The 15,820-nt window shown below is 35.7% G+C and overlaps 1 protein-coding gene across 1 annotated transcript in view; it reads left to right on the top strand.

Annotated features, from left to right (window-relative positions):
* Positions 1-15,820, top strand: part of SRBD1 (S1 RNA binding domain 1) — a 227,955-nt gene that overhangs the window by 128,443 nt on the left and 83,692 nt on the right. Inside the window, exon 16 of the mRNA XM_052648428.1 lies at positions 9,211-9,293. Within this exon, the coding sequence (XP_052504388.1) occupies positions 9,211-9,293 (83 nt within the window). The remainder of the gene's footprint in view (positions 1-9,210; positions 9,294-15,820) is intronic.

Genomic DNA, 15,820 nt, shown 5'->3' with positions numbered 1-15,820 from the left:
CACAAAAGCGTGTGATTTTAGTATTTTGGACTTAAATTTGTAGCAAACAAAATATTTAAATATCTGAGAAATTTTAGAAGCTGTATTATGGGCATATTAGAAAGAAAGTGTTTGAATGGAACAATACTGGGCATTATGGAAAAGAGGCGGAAGAAAACTGCTTTTAAGGAACATTGCACAGTATTCTAGAGATGGTGAAAAATTAGCCCAAAACATTATTAGTAAAATTAAATGCTGGAGAGTTAATAGTACAATAAAACACTCTCAGCTCTCATTATTATTATGAAATATTACAGCTTTTTGTTGGAGGAAAGTAATATGTTAACATAAAAATATTTAAAGTGCAAATGCATAAACAGTTACAGATTTTCAGTCCATTGCAAAATATTTGCTGAATGATCAGTTTCTCTTGTCTTGCTAATATGAATTGCCATTAGTGTATTGTTTCAATCAGCCTTATTTGATTTTAGTTGTATAAAATTGCTCTGATTTCTGTGTTGTGGAATAGTTTAAATCTTGTGTATGAAGGAATTAAGATATTTTGAGACATCCAATTAAAGTAATTAGATCTGGTCAGAGCATTTTTCTGTGTAATAGGTGGATATTTAGACTGCTTTGTTAGAAAGGACTTGTGTGTGTGTGTTTACTGATTTATTACTTTTTAATCGAAGTTTCATTTATTTACAGTGTTATATTTGTTAGGTGTACAGCATTGTGATTCAGTATTTTTAGATTATACTCCTTAAAAGTTCTTAAAAGATAATGACTATAATTCCCATTGCTGTACAATATATCATTGTTGTTTATTTTATATTTAGTAGTTTGTGTATCATAACTCCCCAGTTTTAGGAAATGCCAAATTAGGGGAAATAGACTTCTTGTTTAATTTTTTCCCCTTAAAAGATTCTCATCAAATTTCATTGACTTTTCTTGAAATTTATACCTGTAGATAGGTATTTGAAGATTTTTGCATTAATCTAAAGTTAAAGGCTTTTTTTGTAATCCAAAAGAATTTGTAGTTTCCTTTCAGTTGTTCATTCTATGATACAGTCACCTGTCTACAATGATCATCTCTTCAAACTCAGATCCCAGCTCAAATTCTTGCTTCTTCAGTGAAACTTTTTCCTGTCACACCAACTCAATGGGGTCTCTGCCTCCTTGCCATGTTCTCTTTTGATACTTGCCTTATATAAATAGTAATAAAATACTAAGAGGAAGAATAGCTAGGGTAATCATAGTGGGACCTACTAATGCTAATCTTTTTTAAGCACTTAATATATGTGAAACATTGTGGTAAATACATTACCAGGATTATTTTATTTAATCCTCACAATTGCCCTGAGTCATTTATTACTCCCCCTTTACAGATGAGGAAACCAAGGCTTAAAGAGGCTGCATAGCCAAGTAAGTGTGTACATAATATTTGTGTATTAACTTGTAAAATAAAGGAATACTTTACAGAAAATAAAATTCAGAGCCTCCCTCCCAAGTTGGCACTGAAAGATAGTCATCTAACAGGGCATTTGATGAAAATGTTACATAGGTGGTGGCAGTCCCTCAAACTTCCCTTTTGCTGCTGTTTCCTTTCTACTACTGGCCTGTGTGGATCCATGACTGCACAGTATTATGAGGGAACAAAATTGTAATGCTCTAATAAGACTGTGAAAATAGCAAATAATAAAAAAGGGAATTGGTATATAGTCCTAATTACTCTGATTTCAAAACCTAGCTGTGTCTTCGGTTTGTGATTCACTGCAGATGTGCCTTCTTTCTTTGTCTAACTTGTTTCCACGATGGCAACGACTTTGTTTGATCCATATCAACTCAAAATACCTCCCTAGACATTTTGAGTCTTCACGGTGTCTGGACCTGGAATCAAATGTTGAAACTGAGTCTCCACTCTTGACTTTCTAGGGCCCCACTTCCTTTTCAATTCCTGTTTTCTGACTGGGAGTCTTCCTCTTTCCTAGTGATTGATGCTGGGGATGACTTTACACTTCATTTGAGATCTGCCTATGGGTGTGGGTTTTACCTTTCAACCCTCCATAAGTTTACTGTATCAAATATAAGAGAACCTCAACATTCTTACAAGTGTTAAACATATGTAAGAAAATGACCTTTATCTTACTATCTTTTTGACCAGTTTATCAGCTTATTGAAAACAGAAGTTATCCTTATATATACTTTCATTCCCCTCACTCATAATAAATTCATTATACGGACAGGATTTAAATTGGATGAGTAGAATGGTAGATAGTTGGTATTAAAATGTTTATTTTGGACTTCTGATTTAAAATGAAGTTTAAATATCCTTCACTCTCCTCTGAAATCTCATTAAAATGACAATAACTTGATAGAATGAAGGCATAAACTACTAGGACAAGGAGAATGGGGAAGAGAAAATAGCAACAATAGTTTTGAAGCTGGAAATCAGTTGAGATCTAGCCAGCTTGAGAAATTGGAATACTGAGACAGCATTGTTGAAAACAGAACTAACCTGAAATAGATCACAGAAACCCTGAGGACTTAGGGAATACACCAAGCACTGTTAGAAGTATCTTGGGAGGGCTGAGAATGGGTCTAAAATAAGAAGATGGATTAAAAGTCTCTTTAAAAAGACAATGAGATCAAGTTAAACATAGAATACCATATAACCCAGCAATCCCATTTCTAGGTATATACCCAAAAAATTGAAAATAGGTACTCAGCAAATACTTGTACACAAATACTCATAGCAGCACTATTTACAATACCCAAAAACTGGCATTGGTCCAGTAGCTGAATCTCTATCAGCAGGTGAATAGATAAAATGTGGTTTGTCCGTATGATGAAGTAATATTTTCAGTCATAAGAAGGAATGAAGTAACGATACATGCTGTGACATGGATGAGCCTTGAAAACATGCTAAGCAAAAGAATCTGAGCACAAATGGTCACATATTGTATGATTTTATGTATATATATATGAAATGTCCAGAATAGGCAAATCTGCAGACACAGAGCACTGGATGGTGGTTGCCAGAGACTAGGAAGAGGGGACAGTGAAGAGGGACTGCTTAATGTGTTTGGGGTTTCCTGTAAGGGGTGATGAAAATATTTTGGAACTTGATAGAGGTGGTGGTTTGCACAATATTGTAAGTGTACTAAATACCAGTGAGAGTTACACCTTAAAATGGTTAAGTTTATGTTATGTGAATTTCACATCAGTAAAAAAAAATGAATTAGACCTAGTCCGCAAAGCTGAGTAACTCTCCCTCCACTTTTGCAGAAAACTGGAAAATTGTTCTCTAGAGAGGATTAAATAGAAGGTTTCTGCACCAGAAGACATGGGTTATACACAAGAGTGGGAATACCTATTTAAAAAAAAAAAAAAGGATTAAATAGTTATTAACTTGATGTTGTAGATACCTTCATTTCAGTTCAGTTCAGTCTCTCAGTCATGTCCCACTCTTTGCAACCCCGTGGACTGCAGCATGCCAGGCTTCCTTGTCTATCACCAACTCCTGGAGTTTAGCCAAACTCATGTCTGTTGAGTTGGTGATGCCATCCAACCATCTCATCCTCTGTCGTCCCCTTCTCCTCCCACTTTCAATCTTTCTCAGCATCAGGGTCTTTTCAAATCAGTCAGCTCTTCACATCAGGAGGCCAAAGTATTGGAGTTTCAGCTTCGACATCAGTCCTTCCAATGAACACCCAGGACTGATCTCCTTTAGGATGGACTGGTTGGATCTCCTTGCAGTCCCAGGGACTCTCAAGAGTCTTCTCCAACACCACAGTTCAAAAGCATCAATTCTTCGGCGCTCAGCTTACTTTACAGTCCAACTCTCACATCCATACATGACCACTGGAAAAACCATAGCTTTGACTAGACGGACCTTTGTTGACAAAGTAATGTCTCTGCTTTTTAATATGCTGTCTAGGCTGGTCATAACTTCCCTTCCAAGGAGTAAGTGTCTTTTAATTTCATGGCTGCAGTCACCATCTGCAGTGATTTTGGAGCCCCCCAAAATAAAGTCAGCTGCTGTTTCCACTGTTTCCCCGTCTATTTGCCATGAGGTGATGGGAGCAGATGCCATGATCTTAGTTTTCTGAATGTTGAGCTTTAAGATACCTTAGAGAGGACTAAAACCTCCATGCAGGAAATTAGGGGATTCTAACCAACACAAGAGAAAATACATATAGAAACTGAGATCAGAGATTTCACAGAGAAATGGCCAAATTACCTGTAGTGAAGCCTACAACTGACAAACCCCACCTTTGAGCAAAGCACTTATAGTCAGGTTTTTAGTACCCTGCCTCTGATGGAAAGTCATCATTCACTTAGCATGTAAGGAAAATTTATACTGTTAAACGCCAAAATATGAGGCAGGGGGTGGAGTGTGTACACTACATGGAAGAAATAGAGACTGTGTAGAAAGAAGAAAAATAAAAAGCTTGATATCCTTAGAGAAAAGATACTTCATTCATTTAAGGGTATATTTACATAAAATAAGTTCACCCTTTCTAGGTATACCATCTATGAATTTTTAAAAGCTTACGCTAGTCAGGGCACCACAAGTGCTGCAGTCAAGATACACACTATTTATATTAGGTCAACAGATTTGTCAGCTCCTTTTTGAAACATGTAATTACTGATTAGAGGATCAAGATGTGCATTAAGAGCATTGCAGTTACATTTTAATCAGCTTTTTCTAGTGAAAAAATTCTAATTTGGAGTTCTTGAATGAAATAAGACAGCATGGGGATTAACCTGTCTTCCTCTGTTGCTGTCTGATGGCAAGGAGAAGTACAAAAATGAAGTGAGTTTTGGACTTGAAAAGTTTCCACTTTATAGTCTCAGGTAACAGAATAAAGAAAAATTTAAAGACAGCACAGTTTAGTACAGTCTTTTCAGCAATACATTTATTTGCTCTGGAAGCTTTAAGATTCTATGTGTTTCATGGATCTAAAGACCAAAACCAATATAATTCCTTTTATCCTTTGTATATAAGACACCGTATAAATGAGGGGAGAATGCTGCTTTTAGTGGTACTGCACATGGCTGTAGTTTTAGGATGGTTGCTTACCTTTTAGGATGGTAATCTTCACTCAGTCTGGGCTCCCTTCCACAGGTTATGCACATTTTATTTCTCTTACATGCAGTACACACACACATACACACAGAAACAGTGAATGGATTCTCCTTCATGATATTTTCTTATTGGTTGTTGATGGCATATGATGGAGCATCAGTTTTTGTGTGGATGTCTTGAAACCAGCCAACTGATTGAATCTTATTAGTTCTGATATTTTTTTCAGTTGACTTAGTTGGGTTTTCTAAGAAGACAGTCATCATCTGCAAATAATAATAAGTAATCTAATTTCTGTCTTTTCAGTAATCGTGTCTTCTTTCTTTTCCAATGGTGTTAACTAGAATTTCCTGAACAGTGGTGAATAGTAACAATGATACAGAGAAGTGTTGGCATCATATGTGGGAAAAAATAGGTAACATTTGCCATACATTTGGACATTCTGCATTTAAAAAATACGTAACAACTTCATTGAGATACAGTTTACATAGCACAGAATTAACCCTTTTAAAGTGTTTGCCATCATTTTTTGGTATAGTCAGTTGTGTAACTATTGCCAGTATCCGATTTTAGAGCATTTTCATTGCCTCAAATAGAAACCCCATACCAATTAGCAGTTTGTACCCCTTCCTCTCTTTTTCCCAGTCTCTGGAAAATACTGACCTTCTTTCTGTCTGTATAAATTTGTCTATTCTGGATACGTCATAGAAATGGAGTCATTACAATGTGAGGTCTTTTGTGACCAACTGGCTTCTTTCACTTAGTATAGTGTTTTCAAAGTTTACCCATGCTCTAGCGTGTTGTCAGTACCCCATTCCTTTTTATTGCCAAATAATGTACCACCATACTGGAATATACCATGTTTTTTTCATCCATTTATCAGCTGTTGAATATTTGGGTTGTTCTCACCTTTTCGACTACTATGAGTAATGCTGCTATGAACATCCATGTACAAGATTTTATTTGGACAGATATTTTCATTTCTTTTGAGCATGTACCTAGAAGTAAAAACTCGGGGACACAGGGTGACTCTGTTCAACATGTTCCAGAAGTCTTTTCTACTCCTTTTGCTATACTTGCCTCACCACTCCTCCTCTGCCTCTGCCACCATTTCCTCCTTTTCCTTTCTAACTCAAATGTGAGAGTGCCGCAAGTTTGGGGCCATGACCCTTACTCTGTCTTCGTTTTCTTAATCAGCAATCTATTAGACTCCTTTTGCCTGAGCTACTTATCTGTCTCTAACTTGCAGAAATCTGTTGTTAGCCTGATCATTATTACTGTTTGTTGCATAATGTTTCTCTTGGTTATCCTGCCAGCAGAAAAACAGCTCCATCTTCTCTTCAAAGCTTGAGCATACTACTTTTCAAATTCTACTTTAAACAGTATTCATCTGTCTTTCTCCTCCTGCCTCTGTCTCTTCCATATTTGGTTTTTATACTTCATAGAATGAACAGCATCTGAAAGTGAAATGCCAATCCTAGAAATATTAGATCTTTGTCAAGGGTTGTTTACTGGGTACACTGTAACTCCAGAAGCCCTTGGGACTTATTGTAGAATTAATGTCATCTAGAAACCATCATTTTCAATCCATCATTGCTAATATTTAGCAATATTTGGATGAACAAATGATACACTGGCAGTGAACTGTTGGAAGGGAATCCAGTAGAAAATAGTTGAAAATCCTTTTATGTATCTCAGAAATGTTAAAATATGGGATCTACTCACACTTACCAATTATACACAATGCTGTAACCACTTTCTGAGTTTTAGGTTTTCATAATGTGGGTTTTCCGGAAGGTGTATTTTTGAAAGATTTATGTATTATTGATATACTTTTACTGAATTTCTAATATTGCCTTCCTATGCAGCATATGTTCTGATGCCTGTTACCTTAACTTGGTTTACTGTTGTGAGTTAATTGTTGTTTCTTTAATCTGAAAGTATTTTGGCAATGTATGCATATGTTTGAAATTCATTCTTATTGTATTATATATATAAAGGCTAGAATAAAGAAATAATACAGTTATCCCTTGGTAGCCTTAGGAGATTGGTTTTAGGAACCCCTCTCAGGTACCAAAACACAAGGATGCTCTTGTCCTTTATATAAAATAGTGTAATATTTACATATAAGCTATGCACATCCTCCAGTATACTTTAAAACATCTCTAGATTACTTGTAATACCTAGTACAATGTAAATGTTATGTAAACAGTTGTAAGTCCAATGTAAATAGTTGCTGAATGCGGAAAATTCAAGTTTTACTTTTTGGAATTTTCTGGAATTTTTTTTCAAACATTTTTGATCCATAGCAAAATCTGTGAATGTGAAACTTACAGATGTGGAGGGCTGACTTTTTTATTTTTAGAGGATACTAGGTATGTCTCTAGTGACATATGTTTCAATGTGTAACTGTAAATGTGGTTATTAGAAGAAACCACTTATACTTCCATGCTTGCACTAATTAACTTTATATGAAATTTGATAAGATAGGTGTATGTGGAGTCCTTGGAATTCCCATCTCTTCTGTGGGAGAAATAGGCAGATTATAAGATACCAGCATATTGCTCTCTAAGCTTATTTTGCAAGTTGCCATTGTCACTATCTCTTAGCAATACTAGTAAAAGATGTGAAAAAAAACTTGAATGACTGTGCAGTGAACTTGATGTTTACAGTGGATCTTATCTCTGATGAGAGGTGGCACACATCAGGAGAATCTGATAGTCACTTCTAAGAGGTGGCTTCTTTTACCAGTCTTTGAACAGTTTAACACAAAAACAGCCATGTAATTTCCTTTAACATCCTTAATGTTTTCACTTAATGAATTTATATTACATCCAACCTTCTAAATGAGTAGGTGACATTGACTAACTTTCATGTGTTTAGAAAATGAATCCTGTTCATATGTAAACATTCAATGCATCTATGCTACTTGGGGGAAAAAAAAGAGTTGCCTGAATTATCCTTAAGATTCATATTGATGAAGAATTGATGCTTTTGAACTGTGGTGTTGGAGAAGACTCTTGAGACTCCCTTGGACTGCAAAGAGATCAAACCAGTCCATCGTAAAGGAAATCAGTCCTGAATATTCATTGAAAGGATTGATGCTGAAGCTGAAACTCCAATACTTTGGCCACCTGATGTGAAGAGCTGACTCATTTGAAAAGACCCTGATGCTGGGAAAGATTGAAGGCGGGAGGAGAAGGGGACGACAGAGGATGAGATGGTTGGATGGCATCACCGACTTGATGGACGTGAGTTTGAGCAAGCTCCGGGAGTTGGTGATGGACAGGGAAACCTTGCGTGCTGCAGTCCATGGGGTTGCAAAGAGTCAGACACAACTGAGCAGCTGAACTGAACTGAAGATTCATATTAAATTTCTTTTTTCCAACTAAATTCGTCTTATGAGCTAAATTAGTTATGAAATTTTGTTTAAAAAAGGTGATAATAAATGATGACTAAGTAAAAATCATGACACAAGTAAAGCAATATTTGAATTTAACTCTCAAGTCTCTTAAAAATGCAATGTGATGGTCAGGAAAGGGATGTAATTAGGACTGTGCGTGTGTTAGGACCAAGCAGTTAGCACGCAGATCACTTCCCAGACTAATCTTGCAGTCATATTCAAGGCAATACAAGTATATTCACTAGCCAGCTAACTTGATCTCTGATTGCAGTAAAATATGATTCTATCATTTACTCATCATTATCAAGATGTAGTCTTAATAAGCATATTTAATGCAAAGATGTGTATCATGTTTATAGTAAGGTAGGGTTATTTAAAAATAAAACAATATCTACTTGTTCTTTAAATTGTGAGGTGTCCTTCCATACTGTATTTAACGAATGAACAGGCAATTGTGTAAATATAGCAACCGTTTTACTTGTTTTTCCAAATATATAACCCTTTCAATGCATTTGAGCTTAGGAATGCCTAGGAGTTTTGGTGACATAATCAATCCTGAAGTTTTGCATTCACTTTTTGTATGGGTCGGGGAGACTTTGAAACTTGGTTAAACTGTTGGTCTTTTGGGGGGAAGAATAAAGAGGGATAACTGCTTGTATTATAAGAAACTAAAATAGTAATTATCTGGATACTGCTTTTCACATTAAGCCATACTTGTTTTCTGATTCTGTTTTTTCAGTTTCCATAGCAAGGCGTGTACAAGATCCATTAGCTGAGCTAGTGAAAATCGAGCCAAAGCACATCGGAGTTGGAATGTATCAGGTAAAGCAATGTGGATCATTTAATTTATGAAATCCATCAATAAAGAGAGCAGTACTCAAACCTTGGTATAGTAATTGTCAGTGAGAATAAGTTCCCATTTTCAGCGGTTATACAGTTTGTAGAACGATAGTTAGGTATTATAAATTACTAAGGAAGGAGTGAATTTTTTATTCTGGTGTTTATGATTTTGATCAAGACTTAGAATTAGTTATAATCAGTTTAGACAGTATTAAAATGTTAGATGCAAGTCTGAAGAGCCTCTCCTTTTAATGTTTTTATAAAAGTGGAGGGGATGTGGATAAAGCGGAGTATGTTGGCTCTTTTGGTAAACCCATATGAACTATTGATCTTTATTGATCTTTCTGGAAGAAGCCTTTGGTACTTACTGTTATTTTTTTTTTTTTCCTGTTTTTCACTCCTATTAGATTATTATAGTTTGTTTTTGTCATTTCCCAGTATGAGCTAAAAGCTTGCATTTTTGTTACTGTGTAGTAGTAGCAATAATAGTAGTAATAGTGCTTATTGTTGTTGCTATTGTATTTTCAGTTCTTAAGTTTGTATTCCTTAGGCAGTTGAGGGAGACACTTAATCTGGATGAAATGAATCCATATTGGTTTAAGTGGTCTCCAGAAACCTCAAGTTGAATTATTTTCCTCTCTGGTGAAAGTTCCACTTAGGCCTGAAGGAGAATATTACCCTCTGTATAACTTTCATGAAATTTGAGTGATAGGTACTGTACTTTCTCTAAGAAAATACTATATTACATCATAGGATCTGTGACCACTAGAAATGGAAGAGAGAGACCTTTGAGATCATCCAACCCTACCTGCTCATTTGACAGGAAAAGAAGCTGTGTCCAAGAGTAGTTAGGATTTTTACCCAGGCTCACACTATCAAAGCCTGGACTAACCTGTCATATATGGGACTTAACTGGAGTTTTCCCATTTTATAGTAAGTGGAACCAAGAGGCATCCAAAGCTTTAACTGGACTTGTTCATTCAACAAGGATGGTTCCTAAAGGGACTGATCTAGTTACAGATAGACAAAATACCTAGTATCTAAAGAGTATCCCTACTATAGCAGTTTTATAATACAGGCATCATAGTTAAGAGGAGTTATATTAAGGTGAAGTTATGGAATACTTCAGCAAGATGGTGGAACAAAGGAAAGGGAAAGTCAAACTTATATAACCCAAGAGGCTAATAACCTGTTGGCATCAGGTCTTTAAGTAAATAGCAGGGACCTTGTCACCAGATTTGGATTCAGAGTAGTGTTTAATGTGGAAAAACTGTGGAATTCGTTCCAGAAGCAATGAGAAGTAATGGAAGAGTTTTAAGCAGAGGAATGACATGATTTGATTTGTATTTTTGAATGTTGACTGACTATTCTAGGTGAAAGGTAATGGCTGGGACAAAGTTAATGGCACTCAGTAGAAATGAAAAGAAATAAAATATATTTTGTCGGGACTACTTGGAGATATGAGTGAAAAGGAGTTGTGACAAATTTGCTGCAAGGGTTATGAGGATGCCTGAGCAGATTTGGTGAGGATAAGATGAGTAATCTAGTTTTGGATATGTTAAATTTGAGGTGCTTGTAAGAAATACAGGAAGAGGTATCAGCTCAGAGTTGGATATACAAGTCTGAGATTTAGAGATACAGCCATGTTAACACTAGAGTACATACCCTTGAGCAAACAGTGACACTGAGAAAGTGATCCAGACAGTAGGCTGAGCTCATGCTATTCTTTAACTACATTACCACCGCCGCTGTCATGTTCCAGATTCCATAAGAGGACAGGAAAAGTGTGCATACATGTCTGTACCTATATAAATACTCACTATGTTAATCAGCTGATAATAGTCTGGGAAAACAAGAAAGGGTCCCACCAGTGGATCAAAATTATAAGAATTCTTAAAAGATATTAAGCTTGATGAGTCACATCCACAGAAAAATAAAGCATGGTGGAGCCACAACCCCCCAAATATATAGACCAGTAGTGTTTGCTAACCAGAGTCATATGCAAAGAGTGGGGGGTCTGTATGATTAGATAAGGAGGTACATATAGAATGGCTAGGCCTGTGGTGACCCCTCTCCCTCACTTTTCTGTGAATCCCAATTGAGTATAATACAGAGGCCAGAGAGGCTTGGTGATCCCTCAGGTAGCGTTTGATTGTCAGAAAGCTCAAGGAGTTTCTTCCTAGGAAGACAAACTCCTGACATGTACATGACACCTGGCCTCATATCCCACATTTTTTACTTGAGGCTCATGGTAGTGAACAGAACCATTATACACAGACAGACACAGAGAGTCTCTGAAATGACCTTGCTGCCAAGAGTCACTAAATGTTTGAGGAAAACGTATGATAGAAAAACGAGGCTCTAACCTTAAGAAAAAAACAGTACTCAGAGAAACAATGAACAGGCAACAGACTCTGAAATAAGTCAGATTAACATTCATGGTAACATAGGAAAGGTTATTACATTTCTAAAACAAACATGGAATAGAATGAAATTAAACCAATCTAAGAATTTTAAAATCTAATTGTTAAGATTTTAAAAAAGAAAAAACAACACATAGGTGAAATAGAGTGGACACAGCTAGAAGCAAATTAATGAAGTAGAAGATGGAGTTAGGTTCTTCAGGGTGTAGTCTTAAAAAGGTAGGAAGCATGAGCAAAAGGTCGTACACTATAGAGTACCTTCTAAAGCTTCTGTGCTTAGTCGCTTCAGTCGTGTCTGACCCTCTGCTACCCTGTGGGACCATGGCCAGCCAGGCTCCTCTGTCCATGGGATTCTCCAGGCAAGAATACAGGAGTGGTTTGCCATTTCCTTCTCCATCTAAAGCTTCTACATTCATCTAATAGAACTTCAAATAAACGAGAGTGGAGGGGAGTTATAATCCCAGAAATAATAGGATGAAATTTCTCCAAACTGAAAATAGACAAGTCTTCTAAAAAGGCCTGCTGGTACTGCTGCTAAGTCGCTTTAGTCTTGTCCAACTCTGTGCGACCCTATAGACAGCAGCCCACCAGGCTCCCTGATCCCTGGGATTCTCCAGGCAAGAACACTGGAGTGGGTTGCCATTTCCTTTTCCAATGCATAAAAGTGAAAGTGAAGTCGCTCAGTCATGTCAGACTCTTAGTGACACCATGGGCTGCAGCCTACCAGGCTCCTCTGTCCATGGGGTTTTCCAGGCAAGTGTACTGGAGTGGGGTGCCATTGCCTTCTCCATCTAAAAAGGCCTACTGAATACTGAATAAAAGAGTGACAAACGACCTACACTCAGATGCCTTCCTGTGAAATTTCAGAATGCTAGCAATAAGGAGGAACTGACTTAAGACCTTCCAGAGAGCAAACACAGTTTACCAACAAAGGAAAAAATCAGGTAGATATTAGCCCTATTATTGGTAAAAAGAGGTAATAGAAGATAGAAATGCAGTAGTTTTGAAGTTGAGAAAAAATTTATATTGAACCTGTAATTCTGTATGCAGGCAAACCAGCAATTCAGTGTAAGAGGAAAATAAAAATAGTTTTGGATCTGTAATGATTCAGCTTCTCTGATTGTTACAGACCTTCTTTGAAAGAATTATTTATGCTAGTACTCCTGCCTAATGTGGGAGGGGTGGGTGTGGTATTGGAGGTCCAAAAAGTGGAGGTCATGTTTTGAGGAAGCGGTATCAAAGTAAGGAAACAGCAGAGAGCTTTACAATACACACATATCCAGTAAAGTGTATTTGTATTGTTAAGTCATAGTTTTTTAACTATAAGGTTCATCTTTAAATTAGTCAGGAGCAGATCAACTAAACATGGGAGAGTAGAAGAAAAAGAAGAGATAGAATATTAGGACTCTTTTTCAGGAAAATGATTCAAATATAGATTAACTCTTTAATTTTTTAGAAAAACATAATCTGAAATATATGAATAATAACCACACATAGGACAATTAATATAAATCATGAGAGTAAAAAAATAAATAAATAAAGTTTAACATTCCAACCAAAGGTAGAGGAAAGAAAATAAGAAAGTATAGTAAAAAAATATATGATGACAGAGATAAGTGTACTAATAGGTAAAAGTGAAAGCGTTAAATTTCCCTGTGAATAGAATCTCAGACTTTTACAAATGAAATAATAGCACCGAGATGTGTGTGTCTGACTCTTGCGACCCCATGGACTGTAGACCATCAGGCTATGGGATTTCCCAGGCAGGAATGGAGTGGGTTGCCATTTCCTTCTCCAGGGGATCATCCCAACCTAGAAATCAAACCTGGTCTCTTACATTGCAAGCAGTCTCTTTCATTACAGACAGATTCTTTACCAACTGAGCCACCAAGGAAGCTTATATGTGCAAGAGGTACTTCTTTTTTTTTTTAAATAAATTTATTATTTTAGTTGGAGGCTAATTACTTTACAATATTGTATTGGTTTTGCCATACATCAACATGAATCTGCCACGGGTGTACACGTGTTCAAGAAAGAAGCAACCTTGATATTTCAAATGTGGAGAAAAATATTCCACATGAATGAAAACTCAGCAACATCAACATGTGAGATGAAATAGAATTTAAGGCAAAATTCATTTAAGATCAAAGGTCAGGGTCAAAAAGGGTTATTTAATATTAATTGTGGAACAGTATCCCAAGAAAATAAAATTGCTCTGAGCATTATAGAATGCTAACAGCATAGCTTCAGAAAAATAGGCAGTATTAAACACTTCTGAAAATTAGAGCAAGAGACAAGTTCACTTTTTTTGGTGGGGGCTTGAACAGACCACAGTATAGTGACACATATATTTTAAAAACACCTTTATTGAGATATAATCATATACCTTACATAAATATATAAATTCATCCACTTAAAGTGTACATGTCAAAGATGCTTCGTATATTCACAGGGTTGTGAAACTGTTAGCACTGTCTAATTTTTGAACATTTTCATTACCCCGAAAGAAACCATTAGCAGTCACTCTCCAGCCCCGACTCCTTCCCCAGCCCTAGGCCACTACTAACTTATTTTCTGTTTCTATTGGTTTGTCTATTCTGGATATGTCATACAAATGTAATTATACAGTGTGTGGTCTTTTGTGACTGGCTTCTTTCCTTTCACATAATATTTTCAAGGTTCATCCATGCTATAGCATGTATCAGAACTTCATTCTTTTTGTGGGTCACAGTACCTCATTGTATGTATATATACCGCATTTTGTTTATCCATTTATCAGGCCATGGAAATTTGGGTTAATTCCACTTTGGGGCTCTTATGAATAATGCTATTATGAACATTTGTGTACAAGTTTCTATTTTATTTTTATTTTACTTCTAAACAGGTATTGGTTAGCAGGCAGCAAGAAATTACTGTTAGGTATTCAGTTCTTAGGTGAGATAGCATTGTTTAGTGGATCCATCCAAATCTAGTCTACTGGCTTTGTATCTAGAGAGATATGAACTTATAGTAAAACTGTGTACAAATTTTTAAGATGTGTATTTTCATTTCTCTTGAATATATACCTAGAGTGGATTTGCTGTGTTACAGTTTAAAGCCAAATGATGAAGTAGGGAAGTTATTGGCCACAAATATATATGTACATATGATAACTACATATTTTATTATTATAATTTGGTGTTTTCTTATAATTTGTATACATTTATTTATTGGTTCCTATAAAACATTGACAAAATTTTATGGAGACTTTACATACCATTTATATGGATGAAATATATATAAATTTTCTCTATCAGAAAAACCCAAATTAGACAGAGATATTTATTTCAACCTAATAATTGAGTAAAGTTGTAATAAAATGATAAATATCTGTGCAAATGAAAAAGATACAGTAAAAGGAACATTCATAAATACTGCAGGTGTTATATAAATTGTTATTTCTAGTAAATAGTTAATACCTATCCCGATGCATTTTAAAAATACGCATTGCTTTGACCTGGTATTTCTGTCTTTTGGAGTCTCTTCTACTGCAATAATAAAAACTGTTTCTAAGATTCACATATAAGTTTGCATTACAACAAATGTTGGAAGCAACTACAATAGGAAAAGAGTTAAATGAGTTATGGTACATCTACCAGTTGAAATATTATACAACCATTAAAAATTCAGGCTTTCCAGCTAGACTTAATGCCATAAGAAACTGCTCTTAATATCTTTAAATTTCAAAAAAGTTGTTGATACAGAATAAAACCAATTTGTGTTTTAGAATTAGAGATGTGCATTTACACTGAAGGAAAAAAGTAACTGGTTGTTGACTGAGATTTATATCTTTGTTAGTGTGATTAGGGATTTTTCTTTTTTTTTTTCCCTTACCTTTTTTCGAACTTTCTGTAGTGATTACATATTAGGAAAACTGTGTTGTAAAATAAATATTTCCATTTCCCAGTCAATGGGCCACTTAATTTTAAGCCTTGATAAAATAGATTTCCAGTACAACCAAAATGGGACTGCATTTCTTTTTAGCTGGGACCTATAAGTGCTTTTAGTGTAAATTTAATACTTGTATTTATTCTGATTTAAATTATG

The sequence above is a fragment of the Budorcas taxicolor genome, chromosome 11, assembly GCF_023091745.1.
Source record: "Budorcas taxicolor isolate Tak-1 chromosome 11, Takin1.1, whole genome shotgun sequence".
In the NCBI taxonomy this organism is placed as follows: Eukaryota; Metazoa; Chordata; class Mammalia; order Artiodactyla; family Bovidae; genus Budorcas; species Budorcas taxicolor.
Note: the sequence above shows the minus strand (reverse complement) of the source record. Positions and strands in the feature narration are given on the sequence as shown.